Consider the following 19,068-nt stretch of genomic DNA (forward strand, 5'->3'; position numbering starts at 1 on the left):
GTAAGACGACTGTTTTTATTGAAGGTAAGGTCATAGTGTAGCATATGTTTAAACTATTTTAAAATGCAAATGCTTATTCATCTGTTGACTAACAACTCTCCCTTGTGGGCAACGAGGACATTGCACATGTGAGGAGAGGGAGTGAAAAATCACCTTCACCTTTTGTCGCTGCTCAAAGAACATCAGGTTTCTTTTCTACAGAAGTTCCATTGCAGCTTTTTCTATTTTTTGTATGTCGCAGTTTTTCATATTTTTCTCTTTTTTTTTGCTGTGTCACAAAACTGCTGTCTCAATTTCCAATTACACCTACATCTTCCAAAGTGAGTCCTATAGTGCATTCGAAGTATCCTGTCACAAAGAAATATAAACTGGATCAAAACAGATCATTTTAATAGGTTGTTTAAAAATAAATAATAATTTTAAAAAAAAACATTCCTTATTTTGGAATTTATATTTAGGACAAAGTTGAAAACTAGTGTGAAGATCTGTGAAACATTCGCAGCAGTGCACTTTTGTATTTTCATCAAATGAAGATTAAATACAATAACAAGCTACGACTACATGATGACCATTAGGCTGTTGCTTAACCAAACACTGCAGTCTCCAGGCGACACACGCACGAGTGTGTAATTACCAGTGTGAGTGGCATTTTTCAATCAGCGTGAGCAACATTGAAATTCACTGGGATTCAGTCGCAGGTGTGCCGTTGTTGGGTGTTTCACAGCGTGCTCCAAACATATCCCAACCAATCACGCCCCGCAGCCCGGAGCCTCTTCTTAATAATAATCAGGTCAAATAATTAATGAAATAATGAAACAATGAGCCTCGAGAGGCTGTGTTTTACATCTCAGAGGCGTTGATAGGCCTCATCGTGATGCCAAGCGGGGGCTCAAGTGTTCGATGGCTTATTGGTTTTAAGAATCAGCCAAAAACACTCTTGTGCTTTAGTTTTGAAAATGATTTTATCCCCAAAACAAAAGAGCATTTTCATATCAATATACCATATTTCTTGAATAGTGCGCCTGTATGTAGTGATTCTGTTTGAGCATATCAATATGCATGTGTTATCAGTAACAGCAGTGCTTTGATAAGTCAGTGATGGTGTCTGATTAACATCTGTTACAAACTCATATGAAGTGTCGACACCGTTCAAACAGACTTGTTTGTGGAAAATACACGCCCACACGTGTTTGGTAATTGTTTACCATCCTATCAACTAAAAAACAGCCTACTGCTCGATCGGCTTCTATGTAATTATCAACATATGACAAAAACTTTTGCATCGTTTTCCCCGAAATAAGTGACGTTACAGTGCAGATCTGTGAGGTTTATGGAATATGTGACAGCATACTGTATGTAACCTTTAAAATGAATGGTTGCAATCTGCAATAAAAAGGAACGAAAAAGAAGCAACTGTATGCAGATAAGGAACCAGGAGGTGTTTGGACATTTGAAGTCAAAAATTGTTTTTTTATTTATACAAATCCATATTCGATTTTGTATGTATTGCACCTCTATTTAAGCCCTTCAGATGAAGATCTCTTTCACAAGAGAGACCTGGCCAATGTAGCAGCTTTACAAAATCAAATCTGTAAAAAACACATACACAACATATAAAACATGACATACAAAACTCAGAATAAAACAGAAGAGCAGCTATCCAAACACAGTGGCCTCAACCACATGCCTCCTTCACAACTTTCCTAATGACGCCCTTAAATAGATATTTCCACAATAAATGAATTTAGAAAAGGCACAAATTGGTGCATAAACATTTACCACAACGCAGTAAATTAATTGTTTGATGCTCAAAATGTCTGAATGTCTTGAAGGTAGACCTCCAGACCACCAGCTATATGTGTCCCCCCCAATGTTGAAATGAACGCACTTGAATTAGAGGAATTTGTAATTATCACAACATCTGTAAATTCTGACTATAAGCCTCCTCAGCAGACAGAAGTACAAAACAAATCATCTTCAATAAGCTGTGGAAAGTATAACTTCATTTCATGGGTCCTTCGTTATTGAGTGTTATATAATAATGTAAATATTTTCTTCTTTTTTTTTGTCGGTGTTGATTTTTATTACTCATAATAACTTCAAGCAATATATAATGTCTCAGTAGCAGCCGTTTTTATAACCAGGACTCACTTTAAGTCCCATTTGATCTTTCAACTTAACTAATTAAAGCTCTCATTGCAGCTGTAATTACTGGAGGTAGCAGATGAAAGGAAACATGCAGCAAAAGCAAATTAAACAAAGCTAATCAAATTAATTAAACATTCCGATTTGTCCCAGTGATACGTGACAGGAATAGCTTTGTACACTGAATCCGGCGCGGTGGATTCCCTAATGCATGTCTGTGTCACTGATGACAATTCCATGACTCCAGCTGATAAATAACAAAGCGCGCTGAGGAACGTCATTCACAAAATTAATGCGAAATTCCAGTCCTCGTCCTCGCTTTTTCTTCGAGGATCTATGAGGTCACCTCACGGACTGCTTGTGGCAAACAGTCATCAGGAGGATTAATCTCCTTCAAACTTTAATATCCGACATAAACGACAGATTGTTTTCCCTCTCGCGTTTTGATGTGCGCCAGAGAGGGGCACACGGGGGCCGCTTTGAAGTCCGTCGAGCTTTTATCTTCCTCTATTTATGTTGGTTAAAGTGTTAAGTGGACTTCTCGTTTGGCTTGAAGGATGTAATACCCTGCAATGAGAGATTTACAGGAAGGGGGAATTGCAAAAACTCTGTGTGCTCCTTTCGGGGGGCCCCTTCTAACAAAAACTATTTATGCAAATGCAGAGGTTGTGGATGGAAAGCACTTCCAGACAAAATCAGATGTTTTCAAACGGGGCTGCCGTGCTGAGTTGGCAGATGTTCTGTCGCTTCAGCAGGGACCCTTTAAACAAAAGCTGCTGATGGCTCTCTGCGCCAAGAGCTGCATTTCCTTGGAGCCATCTGGAAGATGGCAAAAGATTTGCTTGGCTGGAGCTGGCCAGGAGCGCTGGGACAGTGAGGGCACTAATTGAAACGAATGCTAATGGCCTAATAATAGCAACTCACCTCCTCTATTGACGTGAGGGAAAGAAATGTTGATGTTTGCACATTTCCTCTTATTATTGAAATGTAGACAGATATTGGCACTGTTCGACCACTTTCAAGATGAGGAGATTACTAAGTTTATGAAGGGCTAGATCATCTAATTATTGCATTACACACAGTCACTGGGAGATTTACTCAGAAAGAACCAATGTGTTGTGGTTTAAAAATGAGAACTCTGAAAGTAAAATAAAAAAGGTTCATATTTTGTAGATTCACACGTGTAAGTGGGGAAATGGTTTTGGAAAACTGAAATGAGATACAGACTGGGATGGAAGTGACTCATCATAAAATATGTTAATTGTAATTTTAATGTTGCCAGGTTGAGCAATCAAATGTGTGACTCACCTCTGAAGTCAGTTTCCTTATTGTTCTCAGTGTCAGACCTCACCTGAAAGTGTTTATCTGTGAATCTGCCCCAGTGACCCATTTGTCATGCCACACCAGGTGGCAAAACATTTTGTGAACAAGTTCTGAAAGATGTCGCGTCAAATTAAGGATATAAATGTGACAATTAGAACATTGTCATATATTTGGTCAAGATGTGTACTCACAGTAACCCCTAATGTTTCCTCCAATGTTGAAACCAAGAGAAATCCATAAATTTACTCAAAGCAATGGTGGTCGCCCAGCGCAAATAGTGCTTAGTCGGTGAAGGAGACGAAAGTTCATGTGAATTGAACTTAAAACTACCTTGTTTGTGAACATTTGTGCTTCAATCATGTAATCAGCAATGGTGGTTGTTGATGTTATATTCACAACCAGCGAACAGCTGCATGTGTTACTCCCGCCTAAACAGTCAGATTACTTGACTGTACATTAGGCATAAACTAGCAAGCAATGGCACACACTGAGTATGTAGATGATCTCTAAAGCCCCTTGTAGCACCTTATTGTGAAGTTAAGAGGGTCCTCTTCGCAGAAAGTTAAAAAGTAATCTCTGAGCTCTCCTCCCATCAGTAAATGGCCCTGGATTACCAATGAGACCCTGGGTGTTTATTCCTCTAGAATGTCTGGTTCACACCCGACTCACTCACTTCCACACTAGCCAGCTCTGAGCAGCTATGGCAGCTATGCCCACCACTCCAGCTGGCCCTCACCACACAACACTGTAAACATCTTTTGTTTTCTTTCAATAGAGAGACCCCTTGTGGTAGATACTGTGCGTTCTAAGCAGGAGCTGCTCAGTGCTCCAACCACCCAAACTCATGGCTCTCACATTGGCTGGTGATGACTGTGACCTGTACCACCCACAACTCTCACAGAACCCTGAACCCTTGCTGACCTGGCTGGCATATCAGGGGTCAGACAGACACAGGACCTACCACGTTGTCCACGCCCCCCTCATATGACCACTCGCTAGAGGCTGACATGACAGACAACAGACAGACAGCAATGTTTCCAAAGAGTGTGTGTGTGTGCTGCGTGTCTTCCTCTCTCTTTAAAGTTCAGAAAAATCAGCAGTGTTAGCACCATCTACAAAGCAGTGTGAAGCTACAGCCCCCAGCTGCCTCCACTTCAGAGGGAGAGGGCATGTCAAAACAGCACATGGCTCTGCCCTGCCACAGCCACGTCTGTGAGTGGAGCACTCTCTCAGGTCATCTAGAGTGACAGAATGACTGCGGCCCTGACCCTTCAAACACTTCTGCTCGGTTTAGGTGGCTTTCCGTGTCCCAGGAGATGGGATGGTCAATTCTGTGAGGATCTGCGTTCACAGTAATGTTCAAATTACACCAAACATGTATTTAACTGTGTTTTGGAACGTGACAACTGAAGTATACTGTAATGATCAGGCATTTTAGTGAAGTGTTCCTCTTGTCAAATAAGCTAGCAGTGTTTCCATGTAGTGTGACTGTTGTTATACATTAATGTTGTGTATTTTAGTGGATCTGTTACGTCTACTTCTATAGAAGATAATAAACTTATAAACTAAGAAAAATGTATTTATTCTTGTCAGATACTTTTGGATGGCGTCCGATCCGACCTACAATCCCAAGGCGTTAGTAATTGACGAGTTAGGAGTGAGACTAGAAAATTAAATTTTCTTACAAATAAGACTTTTAAAGGTGCAATATCTAAGATTTATACTTGAAAACATAAAAAAAAATCATTAAAATTACCAACAGTATTTGATGTTTTGATGCATTTGCACTGAAGTTAGCATGCTAACCAGTTATCTCTGGTTATAACTGGTCCAAAGCTCCTCAGCTTGCAGTGTAAACACCAGCACTTCCCTGATTCTTCGGACTCCCAGTCCAAAACCAGTGGTTGCATGGCAAACTGAGCTAAAAAGCTAAGTTTGCCATCACTTTAGTGATATACTTCCCCCCATTTGGATTGAGTAAAAAGCCGACAGTTGGCCAATTCTTACATGTTGTACCTTAAATGTATTGTCCTAGATGGGCAATTGTTCCTGCAGCCTTATTATAGAACACACATAGACTTAATCTCACAAACAAAGGTACATAAAACATGTAGTATTGAGTATTATATTATAGTATTATATCTACTATAGTGATATACTGTAACTTTATTACTCTAAATGAATACTGCTGGCATCATGTTTGAAATATAAATATAATAAAATGCAATATAAATACATTTCCATGTCAATATTCAGTTAAAGGAAGGCATTTTCAATAATAAGGCAGATTTTTAGTGTCAAGTGGACCTTTTCTCTCTCATAAGAGGGCTTTTATGAACAACCTTGCCGTCGTATGTGCTGCACTGTTGGCAGAAAAGCAACATAAGATGTCATTGACTTCTAATTGTGTTTCCGCTAATGCTATGTCAAGCCAGAGCCTGGCCTTCTTTGTCCAGTCTGTAGGCCATTTGGCTGCAGCAACGCACTTGGAAAGCAAGATAACAGGTGAATGGCCATGGTCTAATAGGCCATCTGTGGAAAACACATTGCAGTCAATTAAGAGTCCACTCCCTCCAGTTGTGACGGCCATTAGACAACCCCACCACGACAAGTGACTCTTCAGTGGCTTTTACTCTTCAGCTACTCGCTCCTTTTCATTCATCATGTCCTCGAGCTGCCCAGTCCCTCAAAGACTGACTTTGTGCCTAGTTTCGTTGTCCACTCAGCTTTTCTAGGTTTCTATTAAAATGCAGTTTTCCACTCAAGGATTTTATGTGACCCTGATGGTCAAAAAGAACCTCATTCACTACCTCCTTTTTCTCCCTTGTCCTCAAATATTCTCTCCCTACTACATCACACAAAAGCAGCAAAGCTCTTACCTCCCTTCAAGAGGACGGCTTTTAGAATCATTACATACACACAATGAGCTAACTTAAAAGTCCATAACATTTGTTTGACAAATGCATTTACTATTTTCTGTATCTAGTCCTTCACAGTGACATAAAAACACACACACACATACAAACCTACATGGCCAACAGTGGACTGTCGCTCTGCAGCAACCAAGTGTGGACTTCTGTTTCTAGGGACTTGCATATACTGCATCTTTCACGTATTGAGAGTTTATTTACTGCTATACACATACACACACACACACACACACGTTTGCACAGCTATCTTTCTTAGGATCTTATCCTCCAATTCATAACTTATCCCTGAACTTAACCAGGACCTCAGCAACCATGTTGTGCCTCATTACAACCGGTATTTGGTCCCTATGAAGACTATCTGTGCTGACATGATCATGGTTATGCCAGAAATTGTCCCCAATATGTAACAAAAACGTGTACACACACCCTACTGTGTTTGGTACTGCCCCTCATTTTGGACTAATATCATTATTATGTAACAGCTGAGAGAGAAAGCACACTAGAGTTTACAAAACATCAGACATACCCCTGTGACCTGCAGCATTCAGCAGCCTTCACTGTTGGTGTTTATAAGCACTTGACTGATGTGGCACTCCTTGTTTGGTGGATTAGTGCAATTTCCTTCCCAGTTCATGTTTTTGTGTCTGTATACAAAGGTAAGTGCAGGGGAAGCACTTGTCTAATGAGATAAAAGTGTATTTACTTTGTGCCTTTTCACCTCTCTAAGAGAATTTAATCAGCTCTTACTGTATGTTTGCATGAGTGAGAGGAAGAGAGGTTATAAAGCTAGACTGTCTTGTTGAACAGGAAGGACGACAGCTGGGTTATAGTCACTCGACAGTATCATTCATTATTTTCATTCACTTCAGTGAACTCATCAGTAAATATCGTTCCTCTTCAAAGGTCAGGATATCGTCTCATCTCCACATGCAGTCGTGTTCACAATGACAATAGTAATGCTTATTGTTAGATGTTATCTGTTTTTAATGCTGTAATGTGGAGGGCAGATGTTGGAAAACAATGATTCACACCTCTCGACAGCTCGCCGTCATAAAGTCCTCCTCCTTACACACCTTGTTATATGGTACTGTTCCAATTATGATGGCTCCTACTGCATGCTGCATTCACACCCTTTATTGTTTGAACTATCATACTCTGGCATTTACTGTTTCTATGAATGTATAAATATGTGAGTGTATATCCAATTAGTAAAAAATAAAAAATAGTGGCTCAAAACTAGTGTCTCAAAAAAAGATGACGCAATAGATATTTGACTGTCATCTGCATTCACATGCGTTTTAAACATTTAAACTGAAGCAGATTTTGGTCTGAACTCAATCCTTAGCATTACAACTTTTTTGCTCAATGTACTGTAGAATCGAAAGATGTATTTCGATTCTTTGCTTAAGTATAATTAGGAAAACCTGTAAAATTACCCAATACCTAACACAGGCGTTACAACTTTCAAGAACTTGATATATTTCTAAGTAGTTTAATCTTTAGAAATGTGTCATATTTTATTAGATAATAATTCGTTTATAATGACATTTTGACCTGAAATTTAACTAATAAAAAATGTATCAGAATATATGAGAAAATCATTTTACATTCCACTGATTCAGAGGGATAATGAAGCCTTTCTGTTGCATGAATATTAACACTCACTTAATTTGAGGTACAAAAGTTAGCCACCTCTGCCCCTGGCTGGGCTTTGTCACTATGGCAACCATCTGTTGGAAGACACCAAGACTCAGGTATATTTATTCTGAGGCTTATGTTACAGTGTTTGTTGATGGATACACTGCCAGGAGCATCCTCTAGGGCTGTATCATTTAGTCCTTAGCTAGCTAGCTACTGACTCAACATTAGAATAATTTAACAAATACATTGTCACAAAGTAAAACTTATATTCGTTCTATTGCACATTCCTGTTGCATCTTGTACCATGTTTTTTTTATATCTGTATAACACAAAGGAATCACCTAAATTGTGTTTTGAGTATTTTTATTGCTTAAATTACATTGAAATGACCTTTTACAATATTTAAACATTTTTTTTACTAGATGCAGTTTAGTATTTTGACAACATTCTATTTATATTCAGTTATACTTCTATTTAATTATGGTGACTATAAATGTATTTTATTAAAATTATTTTTATTTAAGGCTGAAGTTGAGACTAGATGTATTATTTATTATTTTGTCTTATATTTGTTTGTTGCAATTGTTTTTTGTATTTAACATATTCTATCATATAGTACTAACTTCATAATGTATTTACTTTGATTGTTATAAAAAGAAATCTATATAGATATACTATTTTCCAAGGCAAAGATTGTATTGATGCTTAATACTTGTTTGAGTGAACTTGAGTTTATGCATAGAATTACCCTAACAAGGCAAGATAACCAGCTGGTAGACTTGTGCATTCATCACTTCACATGATAACAACAACAACAACAAACAATAAATACTGAGCTACTAAATGTGGATCGAGAAACACAATTTTAGCAATTAGTTGTTGTTGTTTTTTTTTATATAATTCTTAGTGTGATTGGGTTAAAGAGAACACTGAACACAAGATCGTTTTCAAGAGTTTTAATAATTTACTAAAAAAGAGTGTAAAAGTAACAGATCCCTCCCACTAAAGTGGATCTGTTTGATATTCAAAGTGATGATAGATGTAACAAATCGTTGCAAACTTGCCCTTGTCTGTACATCTGTGTACACTTATCTTGGCAAATTAACCTCTTGGCTGTAATTAAATGAGTTTTGCACTGTATACTGTATATCAAAAAAGCTCACAGCAAAAAAATACTTTGATATGAATTACTTGAAAGTAAACCAACCAGCATGAAATGTACAGCTTTAAGAAATTCCCCAAAACACGGCTGAAAAGTGTATATACAAACATGCTAGGAATCTAACAAATAGCAGACTGAGTGAAGCTGAAGAGACAGGCCTTTCTGATGGTTTGCTTGACATCATTTAGGAGAGCCAATGAAATAAAGAATAATTCTTAAATATTTAATAACCTTGCAATGTTCAAATACCATCGTCTTCTATTGCCTATTTCAAGTTTTTTTGAGCAGAAGAGGAACACTTTATAAATATAGAGTATACTGTATCTCCTGCATCAATTAGTTTAATTTAAACTCATTAAATAAAAAGGTAAAATGTTCAGTATCTGTAGAAAATAAAAGACAAACAAAATCCATTTTCTTTGATAAATGTTCATACTGTGTCCACTTGTAAAGAGATGGCTGTGTCCATCACCCTTATCATTAAGTGCCTGCTTGGAAGAGGTAATATATATTTATGTATATACATATATATATCAAATTCTATGACATGATATAATTTGTATAAATATGGCATCTTAACAATTGCATTAAAATGACAATTTTTATATCAGATCCCAAGACGATTAACAGTCAATTGGGTAAAAAGGCCTTGTTTAAGTTTTTCATTTTCCTTTTTAAATATTAAAAATAAGTCTCAATTCTTTGCAAATGTATGTCTTACATCATAAACAACAATTCTGTCTTAACTGGTCAAATATTTTCCATTGTGTTCATATCTACAACACTTTGGAAGGTGAGGAAAAAGTGCCTTTATCAAATGCTCCCCCTTTCGAGTATGTGAGGATGTTCGCCCCTTTCAGAGTAAAGTTAAAAGTTTCATCAACCCGGCTGCAAGTCCCAAGAAGCTCAACAGTGCAGTTCTGTACAAAAATGTAAAAGCATCATCGATGTAACAAAGCCATGTGTTTGTGTTGTCATGCCATTTTGCTGGTTGTACAATATGGAGTTCTGAGGCCCTGCACAGAAGTCCCTTTTTCACAGGTGAAGATTCATACAGAGCTTCTCTGTAAATGTCATCCAAGGATGCTTCAAATGCCACTAGTCCAAGTGGGACACAATGCTATTTAAGTCAGGAGAAAGTGTGATATGTCAGTAAAATGGGCAGATCCATCTGTTTCCCCCTCAGACAGCACCACACTTGGCACAGAGCAAGTTCTTAAGGTACAAACTGTACTGGATTCGCAGGGTGTCACACTTAACAAGTGAAAATGTTCAGAGCGATTCACTCTTCTTAATCATTACATTCCAGGCATGGGAGAGTCTGACTTGCTGTGTCCTTTATTTGGCCATTAAATCCATGTCTATCAGATTCAACAGAGGAGCTCTGGTGCTCTCTGGTGCCCAGAAGGAGGAAGCGTAGGCACAGAGGAAATGAAGGTAACCATCAGTCCCTTTAGAGTTGTCCTTTTAGTCTCACACAGCTAAAGCATGTTCAGGATGGCATTGTACATTTGGATCAGTATGGCCAAGTGGACAGGCAGGCAGGACTGGCGGTCTTGGGTGGCAGGGGTGCACGTCAGCCAGGAGAGGGCGTTGTACTGCTCCAATACAAACCTGTATTTGAAGAATTTACAATTTTAGTCATAACAATTTGTTGAGAATTCTAACTTTTTTAAACAACAATAATTAAAGTATATCTTAAATGATTATCCAATTAATCCAGGTTTATTTCCTTCAAAATCAGTTCACTCTCAATATAATTATGGAATATTCGTTAATTATTGGAAAACAACTGATCACTATTTAGTAAAATGTAAATGTCTTCTGTTCTTAAAAAGATAGTTACTTTAACTGAAGACAATGACAAATGGATAAAAGCATTCAACATCTCTTATCAGTTATAATGCATATGCAAATAGTGGTTATTTGTTTATCAGTAGACTTCATTGCTTGGTACAAATAAACTGGTCTTCTGAAAACAGTGCAAACACAAGAAAAATAGTATTTGGTAACAATGAGATGATGAATTTACTTTAATGAAAATGTATCACTTACTTAAAAAGACTATATATTTTAAATACATCGATCTGTATCAGCTACTTGGTGACAGACTTTGAAGGCTTCAGCCTGCTTTTTACTCACCCTCCAGTATCTGCTTTCAGTAGCAGTTCTATAGAGCAGATGATAAAGAAATCCGAAGGGGGCAACATGTCTTTTGTATTTACCTGAGCACATCAGAGGTGGTCTTTGAGTCTAAGGGGTGAGGGGTCCTCTTAGTCTTGTCTGACACCAGCTCATCTGACTGGGCTATGGAGATATGGTGGTGGAGGGAGGCCTGGAGTTAAGACAGAAAAAGAGCGCAAGTCAAATGTTAAAGCATACTCATTAAAAATGTCTCAGCCCAAATCAGTTGATCAGTATCACTTTTCATCATTCTCAAATAAAATTAGCTTTTCTGGCATTCTGTTTGTCTCTCCCACCCACACACATACACACAAACACACAAATTGTTTTTTGTAATACCTTGAGGAACAGTGGACACTGGCTCTCAGCCTGCGGGCAGGAAGCCCAGAACCAGTGAGGAAGTCCATTTGCCTGTGCAGTGGAGACATAGTAGCCCAGAGCCAGCGGCTGCTGCTTCAGCTCCTCTGGTGGGCTGTCCCTGGACAGCAAGCGCTCTCCCTGGCTCTACAGACACAGGACAAGGCCAGCAATTAAATACAATGCTTTCCTCTGATTCCACTTATTCATCTGTCCAGATCTTACAATTCAGAACCTTTGCACTGGCATGTGTTGGTTGTCGCCCATTAAAAAGAGTATGTATACAATGAATGAATGAAAACAGTACTGTCAAAATGGTTCAAAAGCAAATACTTTATATACTATGTGCATGAACTACTGAAAGTATTCTCCTGCAAAAAAACATCTGTTTATGATTTGGTTTCCCATGTTCTTAGCTGTGTTTGCATCTAGAAATACTGTATGTCAAGTAGGTGATCCATCAAAAGGTACATAGTATACTGTAGTATAGCTAAGTATAGCTCCAGCAACCTCACTCGATGAGGACAAATATTGTTACAACCACCAATTTCTCTGTCTTTTAATGGGCTATTTTCTTCCACTGAGTACAACATTAGCATTTACATTTTCCCTCCAGGCAAACACAGTAAAAACATATACAGCCTATGGAGCTGATGTGGGTATGTACAACAGTTGCTTTAACCCCTAGCTGGCTGTGTTCAGCCACGCCTCGCCTTGGTTGTTCCCACACTTCACTGAATGTCAGCAGTGAATGACATTTCTGTGATATAGGTTGTCAACGCCTCTCTTCTCCTGTGCCTCCGAGACAAATTCCTATGCATCTACTATTCTTGGCATAAAATTCTGATTGTTGTTTGGTACTTTGAAGGGTTGAGCGTCGGCAAATAGTTCAGAAAAGGATCTTGCATGCCTCAGAGGACAAAATCATATCTGAACCTGAAGAGGTATGCACTTAAGTTCCAGCAAAACATGTCTGTAACGTCCACTGCAATAAAAAAAATACCTATTATAAAATAGTGCTTTTGTCTCATTGTTTTTCTTTACACTAATCTCTGACTCACCTTGGTGTGCTGGAAATGTGATCCCATTCCCATCCCGGACGGAGAGCCAGGCGAGGGCACAGGAGAGGTGTTAGGGGAAGGGTGGAGGTTCCCTGTGATCAGCATCATGTCATGGCCAATGTCGTTCTCCAGTTCATCAGGAAAGGGCAGATCGAACATGTCATCTGAAGGGAGAGACAGAGATGAGAACAATGTCATCACAGCCCCCCCAAACATTTAAACTTTGCTAATTAAGATTCCTACAAAAGCATCCACATCAAGCCATTTGTGACTGTGACATGAGGAGAGATGCTTTAGCACAAAGACGCCACCTGTTGGTACAAAATAATACATCCACACAAATTCTTAGTGCTGTCTGCGTCTCACCACATTAGTGAGTAATATTGTAACTATAGAACTACAGTTATGGTGCAGATCCTTACCATTATTGTCCTCAGTGGGGTAGGAGCTGGGTGCCAGCTGGGTGGTGGCAGAAGTTGGGAAGACTAGGATGTGTGTGCAGGAGGCATCCTGAGGCGTGTTCAGCTGGGAGGTCTGCAAGTTCAGAGCAGTGCTGCGGCCGAACACCGAGCCCATGGTCACTGCATCTGCAAAAAAAACGGGGAAGCACAGCAAATGCGAATTTGTATTTATATAAGTCTTGCAAAAATAAGCTGTTAAATAGAAAATTGTCCACATATTTGTTACACCATAACGTCACATTACTGTACTTTTGTTTTTAGCTGCTTGTTTTTTCTTATCAGCACAATTACGCAGCATGTTTTTTTCCCCTAATCTGTGTTTTCTTTTTAACATTTTGTCACTCTTTTGTCAAGGAGAAACTACTGAACAATGCAGCTCCAGTGTATTATAATATATGTTCTTACAGTGTTATCAGTAGTGTTGTGAATAGTACCTAAAAGTCATACTTAAGTATAAGTAAACACATGTTAAAATATTAATTTGGTAAAAGTGAAACTCACTGTTACAAATAGTGCCTGAGTACAAGTCATAAAGCATCTGATATTAAATAGACTTAAGTATATGACAATAAATGCACTCAAAGGTAAAGTCTGCACACAAAACGAATTGTGGGTTGACTTCAGCCTCGACGATTATCAGATTTGTTGGGTTTTTATCTGACTGCCGATAAAATACATTAATTTAAACATGTACTACTTTGAGTCTGATGCAAAATGCAAATCTGCAAGTAACTAGCAACTAAAGTAAACAAATAAATGTAGTGTAGTGAAAAGAAGCAGAAAATGGAAATACTCATGTCAAGTACACAAACCTTAAAATTGTATCATGTACAGCATGCGAGTACCTATAATTAGTTACCTTCCACCACTGATTATCACCATATCTATAAATTGTGTCAAAGCCACATACGAAGTACACGGCTACTAACCAGGCATGACCACCAAGGAGCCCTGAGGCTCCATGGCCACCAGGCAGGCGCTGAGGATAGAGGGGGAGTCAGCAGCTGAGATCCCACAGATGCGACAGGCCTCCTTCAGCTGGCGCCCTATTGAGTGGAGGGAATGTTCCCCGAGGAGTGAGCTCCAGTCTAGTCGAAAGAGAGAGAAAGATAAAAGCAGAGAGGGAGAGAAATGTGAAACATCTTCAAGTGAGTCGTTCTCCAATTCATTCACATATCTCAGTCCTTCAGGGACAATAAACAAGATCTATACAAATAAAATGAGGAATCTAAAATAAGGATAGAACATGAGTGATAGAAAATATCTGATCTCTGCCAAGGCTCTCAGAAAAAATGAAATGGTCAAAGAGCTTTTTCATGCTTCTTTCTGCTTCGTATTTTCTTTAAAATACAAATAGTGTCTGAGTAAATAAAGATACAAAAGAGCCCCAAGTCTCTAGCAACTTTATTTTTGAACTATGGAAATCACAACATCTTTGAAAGGTTAGACGTATAAGAAGTATAAGACAAGAAGAACGCATACTACAACGACAGATGTCTCCAGATGAACATTCACTAATCTGTATTTGTCAGTGTTTGCACCAGAGGAAACATAATGTTTTATCCACATTAGAGTGAAACAGACAAATTTATATCTTGTGACAAACAGGCACCGTTGATTTCCTCACTGAGTTTAATTTTTTCGAGATAAGTCAGGTTTCTTCTGAACTGTTGTCACTCACCTTTTAGCTCCCCATGCCCAAGTCTCCCCAGTCGACCAATCACAATCCTCCATGGCAGTGAGGTCATCTGAATGAGGCCAATACACCATTCCCATAGCTTCTGCAGTCCCATTTTCCTGGCTGAAACCTTGGGCCTCCGTGCTCTGAAGCGAAAAAGGAAATCGATGAAACACGTAGTGATCATCACCTCATGCAGCATGCATTTCTTCCAAGTGGAACGATTAGAAATACAAAAAAAGCAACGTTTTCCACACCTGCTGGGTACATCAATGTTGATGATGCAGGTCTCCAGGAGTTCCCCCTGCTGGTCGGTGCAGGACACCAGGATCCAGCGCTGGTCATGTGATAGACAGTATCCAACAAAGAGCACATTGTATTTGGGAGGGACCTCAGCCCATATCTCCCCTTGTTCTGGCTGCTTGGGACGGGTTGGACCGAGGATGAAGGGGGGACAGTACAGTTGCAGGGGGCTTGGATGCTGGATGAGGAAAGAAACGTGAATGAATACAGGCATGAGGGAGTATACATCAGTCAGTTCAGCCTTTGAACTTTCATGCTTACGTCTGGACTCTTCAATACAGAATTGACAGTGGACACTGGTCCAAAGCCTGTCAGGGACTTGATGTGCGTTTGCTGGGGCAGCAGACGTCTGCACTGGGAGTAACAGGAAAAGGCCAGGGAGCGCAGGTGTTGCAGGTACAGATGACTCTCTCCACTGGCTGGCTGGAGAAGTGACTGGCACGGCACCACCTGAGTGAGACAGAAAGAAATCATGATCACAAGAGGGAATTCTGTTTAATTCTGTCTGATGTACATATGAGTTATCTTCCTACCTGTAGCACCAGCGCAGGTCTCATCGTCTCAGGCAAAGTCTGCAGCATCTCTGTGTAGCAACGCAGAAGCCCTAGTAGCCAAATGCTACCTGCCTCCACCTCGTCAGTCTCGTCTTCCTCTCCCCCTTCATTTCTAACTCCACTTGAGCTCAGAAAAGCATCCACGATGTAAATAACAATAGCCGGTGGGTTGGCGTGGCTGTCCATTGAGTCCGCCACAGTGGGGATACCGATTCTGGACTGCTCAGACGAGCTGAAAGAGAGCAAGAGAGTTAAGAAGTTGTACTATAATTCTACTTATGTGTGGAGCAAAATTTGAGATGACCTCATAAATAATTTGGGTCTTACAGTTCAGAGTTTTCTGCTGGTGTGTTGGCTGATGGTGTGGCACCCGAGGGCCCTTTAGAATCGCTGGTTGCCCCTTGGGTTGTCTCGCCCGTCTGGTTTGAGGTTGCTCCACTCGGGGTGGGAGCATTGCCTGAACCGGCCGCCCCTGGAGCTGGTTCACCCTCAGGGCCCCAAGCTTGAGGCTGCCCAGAGGGGGCAGGTTGGGCTGAGGATGTGGGGTTTATGGGAGGCTGGACTTTGGGAGGCAACAGAAGACTGCTGTCCAGAGGCAGGGCTGACAGCTGGGGACCTGCAGTTTAAAAGAATTTACATAAAAAATTTGAGCTGCAATGAGTAGTTGATTAAGCATTTGGTGGATTGAACCAGCAATAGCAAACTTGTAATTAGGATGTAAATGTTAAATGCACAGTGTAATGGCTATAAAATAAGGACATTCTCAACCTTAGATTAATTTCCTATAAACTTTACTTTTTCTCTGCTATGTTATATGCCAACGAGAGAATGAAATGTAAGGGAAACAGTCCAGTTGTCTTTTTGACAGTGGCGCCAACAATAATCCCATTTGGAGGGGAGGGGAGAAGTTGTCTGTTTCCACTTTAACTGGCAACTTTTTTGATAATAAAATAACCGTTTCAGTCATGTTTCATGAAAAACTGTCAAACGTTTGCTGGTCCCAACTTCTTTAATTAAGGATTTGCTGCTTTCCTTTGTCATTTATAATAGTAAATGGGTTTTTGGAATGTTAACTGGACAAAATATGTAATTTACAGACGTCACTTTTAACGATCATAGAATGTTATAGAAGCAATAATCACACTGCAATAGAAGCACCTGGATCATATTTTAGTCATTAGATTCGATTCGATTGTTCAAATGCTCTTACCGACTTGCTGTTTGCAGGTATAAGCGTAAAGTTTAAGTTTGCTGAGGTTGTCGGTATGCTGCTGTCCAGCCCAGGGTCCAGTCAGCCACTGGTCAACATCCAGTTCCTCCAGCTTTTCCGGCTCCACGTCTTCCCCGACTCGCACGAGTCCATCCCTGGACACCTTCGCCAGCGGACGGTGCTTCCCAAGGCGGCACGTCTGGAAGCATAGTCAGGGTCACTGTTCACTCTTTCTTCAGAAACACCTACGTTGCTTATACCATGCTTTTGATAATAAGTTCAATCTCATACCTCGTAAACGGCGCTGAGCTCCTGAAAGAAGGCCCGGGCTGCAGCCAGCAGAGAGGGGCTATTAGGACACAGCACCAAGTACGCCACATCCCGCTGTCCACCATAAGGCTCAAGCAGCAACTTTTCCCAGAAAGGTAACGCCAACGGGGACAACGCCAAAAAGTCCCTCTCACGGTCATAGCCCAGCAACACTGTAGGGATGGGTAACGGCTCTGGTGACTCCTCCGAACCTTTGACAAAATGGAACAGAAACAGTTTTACGACTACAAGTTTCTCAGTGCATTCTACACTTTCACTTAAGCGATTAGTAGTGACTCACCGTAGGAGCCTCTTCCAGCCATCTTGTGGAACTGCTGCCAGGTGAGCGGACCCTGAACGTGCTGGATGTTCTCCCACGTCCGTCCTGTTCTCTTCTTCTGGATGGCATCCTGCAGGAAAGGCTGCAGAGACAGCAGCATGCGAACCATGTCCTGGGACGACAACATGCTCATGTCCACCACTGACACACACACACACACACACAAAAAACACACACACAAAAAGGATACATGAACAGTTGCACACATGTTAACGTGATTCTATACACGAAAGAAACGAATAAACACACATAAGAGAAATCAATGTATAGTTGAGATAATGCAAAATAATACAATTCTCAACAAAAATCTTTCTGAACTGTAAATTAGAGGATTTTTAAAAAAGATTTTACACCCTTGTTTTCCACTATTACTCAGAAAATGACAATACTTGTCAAATCATACTTCTTACCATTCGTGTGAGGCCAGGAGTGAAGAGCGGTACTTCTGACAACAGCTGGATCTACTTTCCCTCCTGTGGGGTTATCCACATACTGCAGCCCCTGCTCCAACGCATTATAACACTCCACACAGGCATCGCTCCCATCCGCCCACTGCTTTTCAGACATCCAGCTTTGGAGCAGTGCCCCCTTGCGGCCGTGACAGGAACAGCTGAGAGGGAGATGCAGTGACGCCAGGGAAGAAATGGGCTGTGAACACTGCTCCTGCAGGAGGATCATGGCCGCCGGAGAGGCAGGGGCTGCGTCCTGAGGTCGTTTGGCCCTGGGGTCCCCCATAGCTGGGTCCCGCCGGCAAAGAGCCAGCCTCCTCTCTGCTGCCCGGCCTACCTCAGACGTCCGACCGAAAATATCCAGCTCATCCTCCAAGAATAGGCCTGTGCCGTGGGCCAGCAGCCTGTTGACAATGGCGCTGAAGCCACACATACAGCGGTACTGATCTTCACAAGTGGAATCAGGGATATACACCCCGACATCAGCTCCTTTGACATTCATATTACAGGCACAGATACAGCAGCTGTCAAAGTTACGATCTTTGAAGACGTTGAGGACGGAGTCTGAGAGCAGGAGGACAGTGTACAGGCTGTGGGCCTCAGGCAGGGAGGGGCCCGGCCGAGCTAAGGGGTCTACAGAGCTTAGAGGCAGGCTGGTGGAGGGCGTGGAGACAGGCGAGCTGAACTCGGTACCATCCTGCTTCACCGAACCCTGCCCTGAGCCCGCAGCATTGATACCCCGTGGTGTTCGAGGGGTTCGTGGAGTGGGCACAGAGAAGCGGGGAGTGGCAGGAGAGGGGAGGATGCCAACAGTGGTGCTCACTGAGGCAGTGGTGGCGCTCATCTGGCCGTACTCCTGGTCCGTGAGTGCGTTGACACTGGGGACGTTTCTGGAAAACAAGAACGTACAGTCAAACACAGATAAATAGGATCGCTCTCACTGTTTGGGTTGAAGCTCTTA

General features: G+C 40.9%; 1 protein-coding gene across 6 annotated transcripts in view; it reads right to left on the minus strand.

Annotated features, from left to right (window-relative positions):
• Positions 1-8,980: 8,980 nt before the first annotated feature.
• Positions 8,981-19,068, minus strand: part of LOC115592655 (mediator of RNA polymerase II transcription subunit 13-like) — an 87,345-nt gene continuing 77,257 nt past the window's right edge. For 5 of the 6 annotated variants that reach the window (XM_030435683.1, XM_030435685.1, XM_030435684.1 and 2 more), the window contains exons 17-31: positions 18,069-18,997; positions 17,620-17,799; positions 17,301-17,530; positions 17,010-17,208; positions 16,127-16,415; positions 15,779-16,031; positions 15,507-15,695; positions 15,200-15,423; positions 14,946-15,088; positions 14,194-14,352; positions 13,226-13,390; positions 12,804-12,967; positions 11,725-11,889; positions 11,427-11,536; positions 8,981-10,815 (exon numbers count right to left, since the gene is read on the minus strand). In XM_030435683.1, the coding sequence (XP_030291543.1) occupies positions 10,683-10,815; positions 11,427-11,536; positions 11,725-11,889; positions 12,804-12,967; positions 13,226-13,390; positions 14,194-14,352; positions 14,946-15,088; positions 15,200-15,423; positions 15,507-15,695; positions 15,779-16,031; positions 16,127-16,415; positions 17,010-17,208; positions 17,301-17,530; positions 17,620-17,799; positions 18,069-18,997 (3,532 nt within the window). In that variant the 3' untranslated portion in view covers positions 8,981-10,682. The remainder of the gene's footprint in view (positions 10,816-11,426; positions 11,537-11,724; positions 11,890-12,803; positions 12,968-13,225; positions 13,391-14,193; positions 14,353-14,945; positions 15,089-15,199; positions 15,424-15,506; positions 15,696-15,778; positions 16,032-16,126; positions 16,416-17,009; positions 17,209-17,300; positions 17,531-17,619; positions 17,800-18,068; positions 18,998-19,068) is intronic. The other variant, XM_030435680.1, reaches the window with a different exon arrangement.

This window comes from Sparus aurata, chromosome 12 (genome assembly GCF_900880675.1).
Source record: "Sparus aurata chromosome 12, fSpaAur1.1, whole genome shotgun sequence".
Classification (NCBI taxonomy): domain Eukaryota; kingdom Metazoa; phylum Chordata; class Actinopteri; order Spariformes; family Sparidae; genus Sparus; species Sparus aurata.